The following is a 15,319-nucleotide window of genomic DNA, read 5'->3' on the forward strand; positions in this document are numbered from 1 at the left end:
CTTCGGGGTTTAAATAGGATTTCTGTTCGAGTTCACGTTGAGGTTAGCGTGAAACGGATTGTCAGTGGATTTTCACGCGAGTATCGGAGATGGGAGTGTGTGTTTCGGAGTCCTGTCCTTTCAGTGTCTATAGCACCTATATTCTGGAGTTCACCCAGCGGTCTCTCAGCGGCGCCGCGTGCAGAGCCTTTTTCCTGCAGAGACTTTTTCCTGCAGTTGTGTTCAGCTCAATCTCTCTCCTTTAGTGTCAAGGATTAGTCTGACACCTCCCGACTCTCCTGCCTTTCAAATAAGGAGGACTCCTGCTGAAAAGCTTGAGAGGGTGCTCACCATGTAAAGCCAGTACTCACACTGCTGACGCTCCTCATCCTTGCCCTTCGCCTAAATCCATGAGAAGTCCCCAGTGATCCCCACGAATTGTGAGAGGAAGAATGTGTGGTTTTAAAGGACTTTGGCTGTGGAGCGGCTGTGAAATAATAATGTCCAACTCCTGCTGTCAGTTTGATCTTCTGGGAACCCCCTTTCTCTTCTAGGGTCCATTTTTAGAAGAGTTTGCAAAAAGATCGATGCTGAGGCAAGCTGTCAAATGTAGTGGCAAGAATGGGTTGTGTGGTATCAGCTTTCACGTTACATAATGTTGGTTTTCGTAAAAAATGAATTAAAAAATAACACCAATGTGACATGTTTACCCAGATTACCACGATCCTCAAATAATTGTATATCGTCTTTACGACCTAGTTTAATTTGCTGGTCTTTATTCTAATCTTAAGGGTATCTTCCTACTAGACTAGAGTCCCTTTTCCATAAACATGGCTTTACTCAGTTTGCCATTCAGCCCAACACTGCGATCTTCTTTACAACATGAATACCCCGCTTGACTGGACTCGTGTTGATCATCATGAAGCTGAGGTTGCTGTTGGAAACTGGAGCCAAGTCTACAGCTCTTTATTTTCAACATTATTTCCATGAACACAAATCTCCTGCTTTCATACAGAGCATGATTAAGTGCAGTGCAATTTATGAATTCTTTAAAATATGAAATCGACTGGTTGTGATAGTGCTCCTAACATTGTCCCTGATGGATCTTTAGTTTTTAGCTGCACTTTTCTGCAAGGCGTTTATTACCTTCAATTGCCTTCAGCGCTGCACCCATTCTTTTAATGCACTCCATCTCAGCTCCACCTCATCTCGTTCTATTCTCTCATTCACTTTACGCCATGCAGTACCCTCTACTCTGCTTCACATGCCAGACACCCAATGAACATGTTGACGGTACTTCCAGTCATGTGTGAAGACCGGCAGAGGTCAAACCATCAAGTTTCAGCAGGCCAGGGGGGCTGACTGTACAGTTCTGAGTAACTGTATCTGCCGTGTGCGTTTTAGTTCTGATTTACACATTTCACTCAGCATTTTTGTATTGTGCTTATCCCTGAGCTCCGGTAGTTCATAGTAAACATACGAGTTTTCTACCAGTGACGGATTCAATTCAATTCAATTCAGTTTATTTTGTATAGCCTGATATCACCCATTACAAATTTGCCTCCGAGGGCTTTACAATCTGTACACAAAGACATCCCTGTCACAGGACCTCACATCGGATCAAGAAAAACTCCCAAGAAATAGAAAAAACCCTTTCACTGGGAAAAAAGGGAAGAAACCTTCAGGAGAGCAACAGAGGAGGATCCCTCTCCAGGATGGACAGGTGTAATATATGTCATGTGTACAGAAGGAATCATGACAGAGTAACAACACATTCAATGAATATGACAGAGTGTATGAATAGTTCATAGTAGGCACGGAACACGAGCCAGACCTCCACAGGGTCACCTTTGCCACCTCAGCTCCATAAAGGTAATTGGCGTTCATTACTCAACATTGGGCGAATTTTTCGCATCGCTCAATTTGTGTCATTCGGCGATAATACGCGGCATTCGCATCCATGCATTCACTTTGCATGGGATCCACCCGCGTGCAAAATTTGCAGCACTTTTGGTGTGAACGCAGCATAAATTTACAGATCTTCAAAGACTCTGGTTCTGTTAAGTCTTAGTCATCTGCACTTTAAAAGGCAGGTTTGCATAAGAACCCCATCAGCAACAACTTCACACACTTGTCATGATGTTGCTTTGTGTTGTTGGATGTATAAAAAAAACAATGCAGTCTCCGGGGTCAACTCTTTTTCTGAGCAATGGTTTTGCTGTCAATATTTCAAAAGTCCAAAGCTGCATGACTGTATTGCCCCGCCATTACAATCTGCACGGTCTCAATCAGCGCCGCCGCTCCCATTACGCGCACTACGCGCTGTGCGTAGTTCACCAAGTCCTGAGGGGGCACCAAAAAATAGGCAACTAAGAAAATCATCATAGTTATAATAATTATAATGCCGATATTATTTCAGTCTAGAAATATTAGGCACCTTTTGGGCATTTATATCACAAAACAGGCAGAACAAGAGATATATTTAACTGCTCAAAAAAAGTTACGATGGTGCCCCCCCCCCCCCCGCTGCCGCTTGCCATGGGTGCCCTTTCCTATTTCAGGGGGGGCATATGCGTAGGGCACCAACATGGCTAGCAGCAGCACTGGTCTCGATCCTTCATGGCATATCCAAACAGGCTCTAGTGCTCATTGCCCTGGCATGTCTCTCAGAGATTGTTGATTTTAATCTGTTTTTGTTCAACATGGTCCCCTGGCTCCCAGGCATTGTCAGCCAGCCCGAGCCGACAGTAGCGCCGCCATGTCGTCCGTGTCCCTGTATGCGGAGTGATACCCAGGGCTTCCATCAGCTCCAGGTCCACTGCACTGAGCCACATGTTAAGTCAGGTGGAAACCTGTGACTGGCAGCAGATAGGGCGAGGGAGCATTTTAGAGGCAGTGTTAAAACTAACCAGCGTAATGAGGAAATAAGTGACTTATTGGCGCCACAGTCATTTCCTTCATTAAGGCTGATATTTATGAGCAGCCATCAAGAGCGGAGCAGCCACCGCTAAAGCTCCAGGTTTATGGAGCGTGGATTGTTACCTTGTTCCAATTATCTGCTACCTCTTGAATGTGCTGAATGTTTAAACATTCGGAAAAAATGAACATGGCGCATCATTAGTTGTTGTGCAATGTGAAAAACAATAGAGTGAAAGGAGAGGCTTGTCTGGGTTAGGCAGCGTTGAGTTATTTGTATTCCTCCCAGCAGCAATTAGTTGATTAGAGTAAGGATGCTTAGTGGCGAGGAAGGTGTTGAATGGAGGAGAATGTCATGCTCCAACCATTAAATATGTTAGGGCTTCAAATTATGTTTCTGTTTGAACAGTTTTAGTTTTATATGCAGGTTTCCATGTCAATTTGTGAAAGCAATAAAAGCTGTTTTCTTTGAAAGTAATTAACAGACTGAAGACAAAATACATAAATAAAGGAGTATCAAACTTCATTCTCAAATCCATTTCCTGCCAGATTACGGTTGTTTTTGTTTTATCCATCTATCCATTTTCATATGTTTAATCCGGGGTTGGGTCATGGTGGCAGCAGACCCAGCAGTCTGACCAGGCTTCCCTCTCACCCGCAACACTTTCCAGCTTATTTACCGCGGTATCCTCCCAGTTGGACGTGCCTGGAAAACCTGTGTTGGGAGGCGTCCATGAGGCATCCGAATTAGATGACCGAACCACCTCAGCTGACTTGTTTCGACACAAAGGAGTAGCGGTTTAACCCCAATCTGCCTCCTGATGTCCGAGCTCCTTACCCTATCTCTAAGGCCGAGCCCGGCCACCCTACAGAGGAAACTCATCTCCTTGCCCTATCTCTAAGGCTGAGCCCGGCCACCCTACAGAGGAAACTCATCTCCTTACCCTATCTCTAAGGCTGAGCCCGGCCACCCTACACAGGAAACTCATCTCCTTACCCTATCTCTAAGGCTGAGCCCGGCCACCCTACACAGGAAACTCATCTCCTTACCCGAGCTCTAAGGCTGAGCCTGGCCACCCTACAGAGGAAACTCATCTCCTTACCCTATCTCTAAGGCTGAGGCCGGCCACCCTACAGAGGAAATTCATTTCACTGTATCCACGACCTCGTTCACGACCCAGAGCCAAAATCAAATGTCATTGATGTCTAAGCCTTATTATGTGGTTTTGTTGTTAACCGAACAAATTGGTTTCTTGCATTAAAAAAAAATTTATTCACAACATTAACCATGTGTTTAAAAGCAGTTTAGATGTAATGGAACATCATTTGTCGAAACCAAGATGCCTTGTAACACTTTATTTTAAATAAGAAGTACAATTATCCAGATTGCTTTAATATTCAAATTGAGGAAAGTCAACTTATCTTGGTCCAAAAGTTGTCATTAAGTTCTCTCATTCAGAGAATGCAAACACTCATCGAAAACCTTTTAACTTTATTTGAGCTTGGTTTTGGTAAAATCCTAAACATAATTACACACGCAACAATCTGACTCTACATTAAGACACAATAGAAACTGTTCAATTATTATTCTCTAATCTCGATTTACAAACCTACGAACACACAACATGTAAATAAAGCAAAATTGCAATTACTAGGAGCTAGACCTCCCCATACCTCCTTCCTCTGCTGGTCTCTCTTTCGTAAATGGTAAATTGACTCTTGTATGGTGCTTTTCTACTCAAAGTGCTTTAACACTGTCATCATTCAACCATTCACACCCATTCATACACTGATGACAGGGGCTACCATACAAGGTTCTACCTGGCCAGGACATCAGGGTGAGCTAATCAATCATACCCATTCATGCACCCGAGGCCTATAGCCTGCAGAAGCAATTTGGGGTTAATGTCCTGCCTAGGGACACATCGACATGGACTAGCAGAACCGGGGATCGAACCTCTCTAATTGAAGGGCAACCTGCTCTGCTACTCACAGTTGCCCCTCTACTAAAGGTATACAGAGCAAACTTTTATCAACCTAAAATCTAGCTCCCAGTAAGACACAAAAAAGTCACCCCTGCTAGTACCTGGAATGGGTTTCATATTGGAATCTCACTTTTATGTTTCTAAAAAAGTAATTATATTATTGCCACAGAGGTTTATTTAAAAAACAATATATATTTTTTTGCAAGATAGTTAATAGTTGCCATTATTTAATAACAGCGCTGGTAGTTACTCCACAATCCAAGGCAACGTTTTAAATCTACTGGTGATATAATTTGTGAAATACTCGGCTCTTTAATTTAATTCAATGTATAGTCATGGAAGAGCTGTCTGGTTTTCTTGATAATGTGCGCTTAGGAAGAGAAACTGTTCTTCTTTTGAACAAAATGCCTCCCACGTCACAGCAGTACGGAGGGCTTGACGTTGTGCACCGGCAATGGGATCTTTTTAAAATAGCTCTCTGTTGACTCGGCACAGGGTCACACAGTTATTACATTCTTTGAGAATCCATCAGTTTAAGCTAAATATGAGAATGATAATTACCTGCAAGGTGTCATAATATACTGTTCGTTCTCATAACATACAAAAAAAAGAATCAGGAAAGAGGTAGATAGATGGAGCATCTGATGAAGAAGGATGTACGAATTCTACAGCAAAGAACTGAGATGAAGACAATCTCAGTGTGTGCAAACAGCTTGTGATAGCCGGCGTGATAGCGTGCCTTCCCGTGTGGTGATATATACTGTGTGTGTATATATATATATGTATATATATATTAGGGCTGTGAAACGATAAAAAATTGTAATCGGGTTAATCACAGGTTTCTGTGGATTAATCATGATTAATCACATATTACCGATATTCTCGGTATATTTTGTGAGAACATAGAGATTTATGACAAAAGACGGATATATACATTTATACATTCTTCGATACAATGGTGCTGCAACTCAGCAGTTATTTAGCAGTTTTCTTCCATATGGAACATTAATACATCTTCATCCTAAACAGAATGTTTAACCATCCTGTTACCTTTCGGGTCAATTTGACCCCATTCAATGTTTAATGTCGGTGTTCTTTGGGGTCAATTTGACCCCAGGCTGTTTTTCACTGTGTCAAACATATAAGAAATATCAACTTTTTTATTCATTTAAAGGGCTATTTAGGTAGTCAACAAACAAACATAAAGTACTTCACACTTAAACTTGGGAAGCAATATTAATTCTAATAATTTGCTGGAGGTTTTAATTGCTGGGGTCAAATTGACCCCGAGGGTAAAATATGTTAGTAAATGTAAAGGTAACAGGAGGGTTAAACAGAACATTTTTCTCTTGTTTGTCAACCATTAACTCCACCATGATACAATCTAAAGGCCTCTAGTCTTCCTCTAGCAGCTGCTGACGCAAACTCACTGTGTGGGTTTAGTTCATGAACTGGGCCGTGATGAAAGGGACGGCGGGGACACCGCTGCAAAGCTGAAACCTCACCGGCCCGGACACGGACAGGTGGACAGATTGACAAGTGACTTTTTTTTTGCTCGGTCCCGATGCGCGCACGGAGCTCTGTGGCGCGTGAGACGGAGATCGATAAGTGTTAACGCAACGCGAAGAGACAGAAATGACATGCTGCTGTGGAGATACGATCAACAACAGACGTTTAGTTTAATAAAAGAACAAAGACGTGCTCTAGAGAACATGTCAGGGGGCGGGCCAATCTCTTTAATGTCATGCGATCTACCAACACTACGCCGCGATCGACTGGCAGGTCGCGATCGACGTGTTGAGACCCTGATCTACAGGAAGTAAAAGTCGTAACAAGGTTTCCGTAGGTGAACCTGCGGAAGGATCATTACCGATGAACAGACCGTCTGCATGAGAGCGGACATAGTTCAGATTGAAGTGGTGTATTGGAAGCTCATTTTGCAAGTGACTTTTTTTCGCCCCGATGTGCGCGCACACGCCGGCATCCGAGCTCTGCGGCGCGCGAGACGGAGATCGGAGTCGTGTTAACACGACACTAGAGACAGAATGACACGCTGCTGGAGAGACGACCAACAACAGACGGATTGGAAGCTCATTCTGCGCATGCGTTAAATGCGTTAAAAAAAATAATGAAGTTAAACCTGTAATTTAATTAACTGAGTTAACGCGTTATTTTTCACAGCACTAATATATATACATATACTGTATATATAAGCTAAGCCATGTTGATTTCTCCACGGTACATTCTCTTGCCGTGTTTTGTTGTTGTTTTTTTTAAAGTTCATATACGACATGAATATGGAAATGGGTGGAAATGTATTAAAGACAAGAAGGAGGCAGTGTTAGAAATAAATTAAAAAGTTGGCAGGAGTCAGTTTTTCATCACATTTCCTCTGGCCCGAGTACCTCTGTAGATAGAAATAATAATTCGACTTCATACACCATCCCTCGAACCCCGTCATCCAGTTCTGTCCCATGCATTCGCCGACATATGTCAGCACGAAAAGAAAAAAAATTAATCTCCATCTGTTTATAGGACTGTTTTCGACCTGTTCACTGATTGCTGGTGTTGAGCATTCTGTCATATTTCTCATTACAGTTATTATCCTGTATGTCTTTTTGCCAATCTGCTCGCTCGTCAAACACAATACTATCTCATAAACCTGCCTTTATTGCAAAAATGTACAGCCTTATAATCTGCACTATATAGGTACAGAAATGAGAACTAATAACTATTCATAATGCTTTATAACAATAATCACAACTCATCATAAAGCATTTTACAATTACTTAAAAGGTAAAATATCACAGTAATACATTTTAATCTTTTTATAATGCATTATTAATTCTTATAATGTATTCCAACTATTGGAATTATAATACACTGATGTGGACATTATGAAGTATTATGGTACTTGGCCTGATAAATCATTATATAATGCTTGATAAAGTGTTATGATTCTCATCTTATAGCATTATAAATATATATATATATATATATATATATATATATATATGTATATGAGTGTTTAGAAATCTAACTATACAGTGCTATAAGTTGATTGAAATTTAGCTGGTCACAATGACATAATGTTTTAACCACGTAGAACAAACAATAAAGCATGAGTTGGTTTTCAAACCCACTAAACTAAGTCTGAAAAAGATTGCTCTCCAAAAATGAAAGAAATAATTGCAAGTCAGAATTGAGCCATTGTGCAATAGAAATGTGGCTTGTGGCATTTGCGTTCACTCTGCAACAACTTGTATCTGTGGTACAAAATACAAGTAATACAACTTTGTTACTTCGCATAAATGTAATACATTACATTACTTCCACCTCTGGCAATCGGTTACATCAATAGTTTTTACCCATAATGCAATGTCATTACCTGCTTTCACAGCACAAAACAAATGTCACTGCATGTAAAAACATATAATGCATCCTAAAATGCTACCTAATGGAGGGTTTTATGAAAGAACATCTGCAGCAGCCCTGCCTTGCTTTTGTTCCTTCATTTTTCTAGGATGCATTGAACCCAAAGAAAACAGGTTATGATGGCCTTTTGAATAGCTAAAGGATGTGTGTGCTCTCACAATATAATAAAGATCTACCTGTCCTACAGTAGGTAATGTCACCATTTTATTCCCATTCATTCACCTCAATGCCTGTTTGTTTTATGTTTGGCCTCCCTTTACACCTGCATCCATTCATTTACCCATTTAACAAGGAGAACATTGATTGAGAGAGGTGGTGAGAGGGCCGATTCGATTTCAGGGGACAGAATTGGATTTGATGGTGGGACATAATAGGTTTCATGGGCTTTTTTTACGGCACTGAATAGTTTAGCTGGAGCTGCCTCGATGGGACCGAGGTGTAATTCTGAGAAGGATTCTGGGGACGGCAGGAGCACAAACAACCTGTTCCTTTTTTGCCCTGACCTCAGAGCTCTCTGTGTGGAAGCAAGCACATGGAGGTCAAGACCTACCTTCCAACTAGAAAATAGAATATCCTTGTAAGTCAAGCTCTCACAATCTAAGAATGGCGTTTCCAAAACTGAGCTGCCACGACAAACAATAGTCTTGAAATTAAAAAAACTGAAAAGACAGGGGCGGGACCAGCTGTGAATTCTTGTTAAAGACACGGTGGGACAGCGGCAGCGCAAAGGCTGTTTATTTGTGGAATAAAATCCAGGGCTTGTGGCAGAGATAAGATCTATTCAAACTCCACCGGCACAATTTAGGAAATCAGTCCCTTCCTAATTTCTCTCCACTTGGTCTGCTCGCATTTTATTCATCCGCAAATTGCTCTGAGGAGAACAGTTTTGCTTGAATTGGGCACAAATTGTATTCTCTGTATACACTTTTCCATTCTATAATATGCTAGCTTTTGAATTCAACCCTTTTCCACTGAGCAGTCATTTTTAAATTGCGAGCTGCTGATGTTTTACTGTTGTTTGTGTTGAATGTGTTGTTCACGACTAAAACTTGAAACAAATGTGTCTCGCTATTGTTCATTTCAATAACGTTCTTAGATAAGAGATGTGGGATGATAGAGTAACAACGCTGTTGGTTTGCAGGTGCCACGGGGGATGCTCAGCCGGACGCCCTACCCTCGGTGCAGGGCACCTTGCCACACTTCATCCAGGAGCCGGAAGACGCCTACATCGTAAAGAGCAACCCCATCAAGCTGCGGTGTCGAGCCGCGCCCGCCTTACAGATCTTCTTCAAGTGCAACGGGGAATGGGTGCACCAGAATGAGCACTTTTCCCAGGAGTATAAGGACCTCAACACTGGTAAGATAAAGCTAGCTAACGTGATGTAATTTAAAGGAAAGGCTATGCAGGCGTCCACATGTTTGTCTGTATTTCAGTACAATTCCTCACTTGAATCCTCCTACACTGTAAAATGTAAGAAGTTAACTTTACTTGAAAAAGGTGAGGAAACCGATTGCCTCAAATTTTCTAAGTAAAGTAGCTCAATAATTTTAAGTTCTTAAAACTAAAAATAAATGAGTTTTGGCAACTGATGTAATTGGAGTAAACATAAGTTCAGTCAACTCATAATATGTCATTTCAGACAACTTAAAAGATATGAGTGAAGGTAACTTAAAATCTTTAATCATGTAATAAGTTGACTTTACTTGAAAAAGGTGAGGAAACCGATTGCCTCAAAATTTCTTAGTAAAGTAGCTCAATAATTTTAAGTTCTTAAAACTAAAAATAAATGAGTTTCGGCAACTAATGTAATTAGAGTAAACATAAGTTAAGTCAACTCATAATATGTCAGTTCAGACAACTTAAAAGATAAGAGTGAAGGTAACTTAAAAATCTTTAAGTATGTAATAAATTGACTTTACTTGAAAAAGGTGAGGAAACCGATTGCCTCAACATTTCTAAGTAAAGTAGCTCAATAATTTTAAGTTCTTAAAGCTAAAAGAAACTAAGTTTAGGCAACTCATGTAATTGCAGTAAACATTAGTATAGTTAACTTAACAATTATTAGTTACAAGGTGAACTTAAAAAAGACAACTTAAAAGATCCAAGTTATATTAAGTAAACAGTACTAATAAGAACTAGTTAACTTTACTAGTCAATGAGATCCCATTACTTAGAAATAGTGAGGAAACCGATTGCCTTAAAATGATCAAGTAAGCTGAACTAAAAACTGTAAGTTGTTGAAACAAAAAAAGGAGAACAGTTACAATGGAAGAAAACGTTTATTTAGAAGAAAAACACATGTTTTAAAACTCAATCAACGTGCTTAAAACGCTGAACATGTTGCCAGATTAGGTTTTGTAACGCAGAAATATGATGAACACAGAGTTTTCGGCATTTGCTAAATTTCACGACAGAAAAACAACAAAAACAGACATTTTCTAGAAAAGAGATAGAAGGGTGAAGTTCTCGAGCCTGACTGCACATCATGAACACAGCCCCTTATGGCATCAGTAGATTTTTGAGTGATTGTATTTTAGGGTTTTTGGTCCAAGTGAGAAGCACTCTATGAATAAATTCAGAAGGTGTTCCTCACTCGTTGAGGATACTCCAAATTCAGGGGTAAATAAGTCCGAAGAGTAGCCACACGGCACGGGGAAGATTATCACGGTCACCCATCACGACTGCTCCTCCCAAAACGATGGCAGTAGTTGTAGACTCCAGGTCCAGCGATTGAGGAGGCCACGATGTCTTCAGCACCGTCAGGGTCCCAATGGAGGTGTGGGACACGTCCAGAAGGTCATCAGAGTCCTAATAACAAGAGCAGCATAAAAAACACAATTACATTTCAAATTTCACGTTGCATTTCTATGGTAGAACACACAATGGTTACTTGGATTCTGATATTATTAGATAATCAAGTGAAAGATGCTCAGGAGTGAGTGCGATGATTAATTCATTGATCATGTGATTCACTGAATGATTGCAAAAGCTAATAATAAAGAATATGAATTATCATATTTACAAATAGGGATATTTGAATGGAACAACAATAATAGAGCAAATGTAAACAACAGAATGTAGAAGGACCTGAGAACAGGTCGATGCAGTTGCATCACAACACACCCCGATCAGGACCCGTTGGTGGCTTCTGCTGTGTTTCCATAGGGTCAAGTCGAAGCTTCACGCCATCCTAAACTCACACCTTCAATAAAGAAAGACCAACGTTTGTACGTGGGCAACCAACCATATTCGTGGTAAACATCCACATTTCTTTGTCACTGCTGCTTCTGGGAAATGTGCTCCTACCACAGGAGGCTGAACAGGTACCTACCATCGTCAGCCGTCACACCTGCATCATATTGGCTGCTCCTGAACCTCCTGTGGCAGGAGAGCGAGCATATTGCCCAAAAGCAACAAAGAAATAGCGATAATGTTACAAGTGAAAACCCTTTTTTGGTAACAGGAGATATTAGTAGAACCCCTCTACCATCATGCAGACATGTGAAGGTGTACAGATGCCCATTTAGGTGTGATATGATTTGTAATTTTTTATTTTGAAGGCCTTTGGGTTTTGAATGGGGTGACTAGAGAGCTGCAACTGGACCCGACTGGAAAGACGGGAGATCCCACTAAAAGGGCCCCAATCAGGGATAAGTGAATCAAAAAGTATAGAAGCACTGATTGGAAGAGAAGTAGCCAATACCAAAAGATTAACAGGCAGAACACATGAGATATATTGGGCATCCTGTGGTGTGGAATTAAATAATTTTGACGAAAGTCGACTTACAAATTCTTGAAGAAGTCTGCGTTGTCATCTCCAAGGATGACGGGAGAGCCACGGAGGACTGCTGTTCACCTCCCATTCACATCTGTACTCTAAAAAAATATTTTAAACACACACAATTCACAAGTGTTAAAGGACAATCATTTGACAGCTCTGCATGCAATGCTGTGACACTACTTTATTAACCACATAAAGAAAAATGACTGCTTGAGAAACTTACCCCAGGTGTGACTTGTTGCAGATATTCAAGTTTCTGTCCGACACTTTCCCCCTCTGGGTTTTGAACTTCTCCAGGAAGCGAGGAGTGTATTTGTCGAGATCTTTGAAGAACTCTGATTGCAACTCAGATTTTTGCTTGATAAGCGACAGAACTCAGCCAGAATCTAACGGAAAGAGAAATAAATTAATATTTAGTCATATTAGACCTACAGTATACACATTACAACATACTACATCACACTGGGCAGAAAACTAGTGGCTTCTAGATTGAACAGATTTCATCAGCTCCCCTCATCGGCACTTCATGGTCGTCACAGGAGACACTCTGTGTGAAGACATGGACTCAATCTGGCAACACTTCCATGTGTTATGCAGTAGTGTGTAGAAGAAAATAAGCAATACTTACAATTCATTGCCAGGTTTTTCAAAGCCTACAAAAGAAACAACAAAAGCAATTAGTCAATCTGCAAATAACTCCTCGTCAAGATGCATTTTTACGGCTAAAAAGCCATCAGTTTAATGGAAGATTTCACAGACAAATATGATTACAAATGCTTATCCTAGATATAGATAGATAGATAGATTGAAGTCATAAATAGTCTGTAGGGAGGTTGGCAGGGAGCTTAGTTTCAAACTTGCTATTGGTTATAATGGATGTCATTTCCATTAAATATCACAAAATAAGAAATGATGTTCAAGTAAAAAATAAAAAACCGTTGTACCACATTCGCTGTGGCCGAGAAGTTCTCCATCATACGGTTGTGGTTGAATTATTCCTCGTTACTGTAGTGTTATGGAATAATAGGGTTTTGAGCCCAAGTATCTTTATTAGCTTAACCATACGTAACACCGTGACTGACTGGATTCGGGTAACTCCAAGAGCGGACTGACGACTGTACACGCCCCCCCTCTGATCACACATGCCTTCGTATCACTCCGCATGTCTATAAAGTAGTACCATTACATTACAGTTACATTCAACCTAACATTGCATTCACTCTTAACTCAGTGACAGTAGCGTTATGTGACTCCCGTAGTGCTGCGTTAATGCACACGAGTGAGACAGCCACGACGATGTCCGCCATTAACATTGTGACTCGTTTGTTTTGACGGTCGAGCTAGCTTACATTAAACGCTTCGTAAAGTTAACATTCAACTACGAATATACATATGAACAATATGGCGAAGATACGACGATGTTTACTAAGGACATGAACGGAAAAACGTTATTGAGACGCTGAAACTTACCTGAAAGTAACTCGCACACCTGCACTGCCTTCTCGCTGCCGCCAATCCGTCTCCGCCAAAGAACGTCTTCAGTGGTCGACTGCGCATGCGTATTCGAGCCGAGTGCTGCCGAGTGCGCCCGAGTTTCTTCCAAGTCCGCCTCACTCATTTTTTTAAAGTAAAGCTAACTTGAGATAATAAGTTTAATAACTTTACTCACCAAAAAGTGTTCTTTACTAAGTTTCTTAAAGTAAGGTCAACAAAGTAAGCAGAAATGAGTAAAGCTCACTAATTTTTTAAACTAAACTTTACTATTACATTTTACAGTGTACTTTCTCGAGTGAGAAGTTATTATTAGAACGCAGCCATGTTTTTTTCTGCTTTCACTGAGAACTTGAGAAGTCTGGGTTTTAATCCAGCAATAGCATTGGCAGAATATTGCATATGCCATTTAGTATCCTTGGAAAGTGCATGAAGACAATGGCATTTTATTTTGGATTTTGAAACAAAGATTCAGGTCACTCCTTGAAAACACAAGAGAGATAATTTAATGTCATCATGCATTAATGTAGCATGTCACTCTGCAAGTAGATGGTTTGAGGTGCGGATCATAGCTACATATACTGACCTTCAATATCTCAGATGGTTTAAGCCTAAAAGCCAAGAAAAGAAAAGCAGCTTCAATAATCATAGCTGGGTCAAGCAATATGTGCTATATGCTTATTTTAAGCTCCTTGCATTGCTCGACGGAGGAGATACCAATTCATCAAAATTCAGTTTCAAACAAGTCGTCCCTCACAGAAATGGCTTTCTAATGCTTTTCTCTGATGATCACATACTGTGAGTTGCTCCCTGTCAGGTTGTTGCACATTTAAATATTTAAGCTCTTTAATAACATTTTCTAATTAATATTTCTTTTAACCCTTGTGTTGCCTTCGGGTCATTTTGACCCGATTCAATATTTAACCCTCCTGTCGCCTTCGGGTCAATTTGACCCGATTCAATGTTTAATGTCGGTGTTCTTTCGGGAGTCAACAAACAAACATAAAGTACCTCACACTTAAACTTGGAAAACAATATTAATTCTAATAATTTTCTGGAGATTTTAATAGCTGGGGTCATATTGACCTCAAGGGTAAAATATGTTAGTAAATATAAAGGTAACAGGAGGGTTAAACTTGAATCGGGTCATATTGACCCGAAGGCGACAGGAGGGTGAAACATTGAATCGGGTCAAATTGACCCGAAGGCAACACAAGGGTTAAGGCTGCATTGGGTAAGTTATGGGTCACCCTGCCTGAAAGAGCTTACCTTAAAGCATTTCATTATTGTTATTGTGGCTGGAGAGTGGAGAGTTTCATTACACTCTGAGCGGGAACACTGAACACCCTTTTAGTTTGGCATGATAATAGAAAAGTGGACACTGGCACATTTAGCAACAACATATTGTATTTATCCATGTGGGGAAATTCTGGGGGTTCAGTGTCTTGCTCAAGGAAACTTCGAACCGGGTTACGGGACAACCACTCAGCCGACCCCAAATGTGTGCTGGTTTGGAATGTCAAAAGCCCCCATTGGTCCCAAAGGATATTTCGCAGTCTGCTTTAAAGGCCTTGAAAACAAGTTCTGTAAACGTACTTTGTATTAAAGGGGTGTTCCACATTATACACATGAAGGGCATTTTGGTTAGTCTTACACAAAGAAATAAAGGTGTTAACTAGAACCTTATCGTATAGGGTTCTTAGGGTTGTCATCATAGGTGAACCGTTTTGG

At 40.6% G+C, this 15,319-nt stretch overlaps 1 protein-coding gene and 1 long non-coding RNA gene across 5 annotated transcripts in view; one reads left to right on the forward strand and one right to left on the reverse strand.

Annotated features, from left to right (window-relative positions):
* unc5db (unc-5 netrin receptor Db) overlaps window positions 1-15,319 on the forward strand; it is a 283,470-nt gene that overhangs the window by 103,599 nt on the left and 164,552 nt on the right. Inside the window, exon 2 of the mRNA XM_056418402.1 lies at window positions 9,457-9,672. Coding sequence (XP_056274377.1) covers window positions 9,457-9,672 — 216 coding nt within the window. The remainder of the gene's footprint in view (window positions 1-9,456; window positions 9,673-15,319) is intronic.
* LOC130196360 (uncharacterized) lies at window positions 10,625-13,639 on the reverse strand. Of its 4 annotated transcripts, XR_008832229.1 has the most exons (7): window positions 13,568-13,639; window positions 12,726-12,750; window positions 12,321-12,483; window positions 12,104-12,192; window positions 11,648-11,694; window positions 11,440-11,518; window positions 10,626-11,124 (listed from the first exon to the last, which is right to left on the reverse strand). It is a non-coding gene; the product is annotated as an uncharacterized LOC130196360 (long non-coding RNA). The 4 variants fall into 4 exon arrangements; XR_008832231.1 differs by lacking the exon at window positions 11,440-11,518 and having other exon boundaries at window positions 10,625-11,124; window positions 11,561-11,694; XR_008832227.1 differs by lacking the exon at window positions 11,648-11,694 and having other exon boundaries at window positions 10,792-11,124.

The sequence above is a fragment of the Pseudoliparis swirei genome, chromosome 7 (genome assembly GCF_029220125.1).
Source record: "Pseudoliparis swirei isolate HS2019 ecotype Mariana Trench chromosome 7, NWPU_hadal_v1, whole genome shotgun sequence".
NCBI lineage: Eukaryota > Metazoa > Chordata > Actinopteri > Perciformes > Liparidae > Pseudoliparis > Pseudoliparis swirei.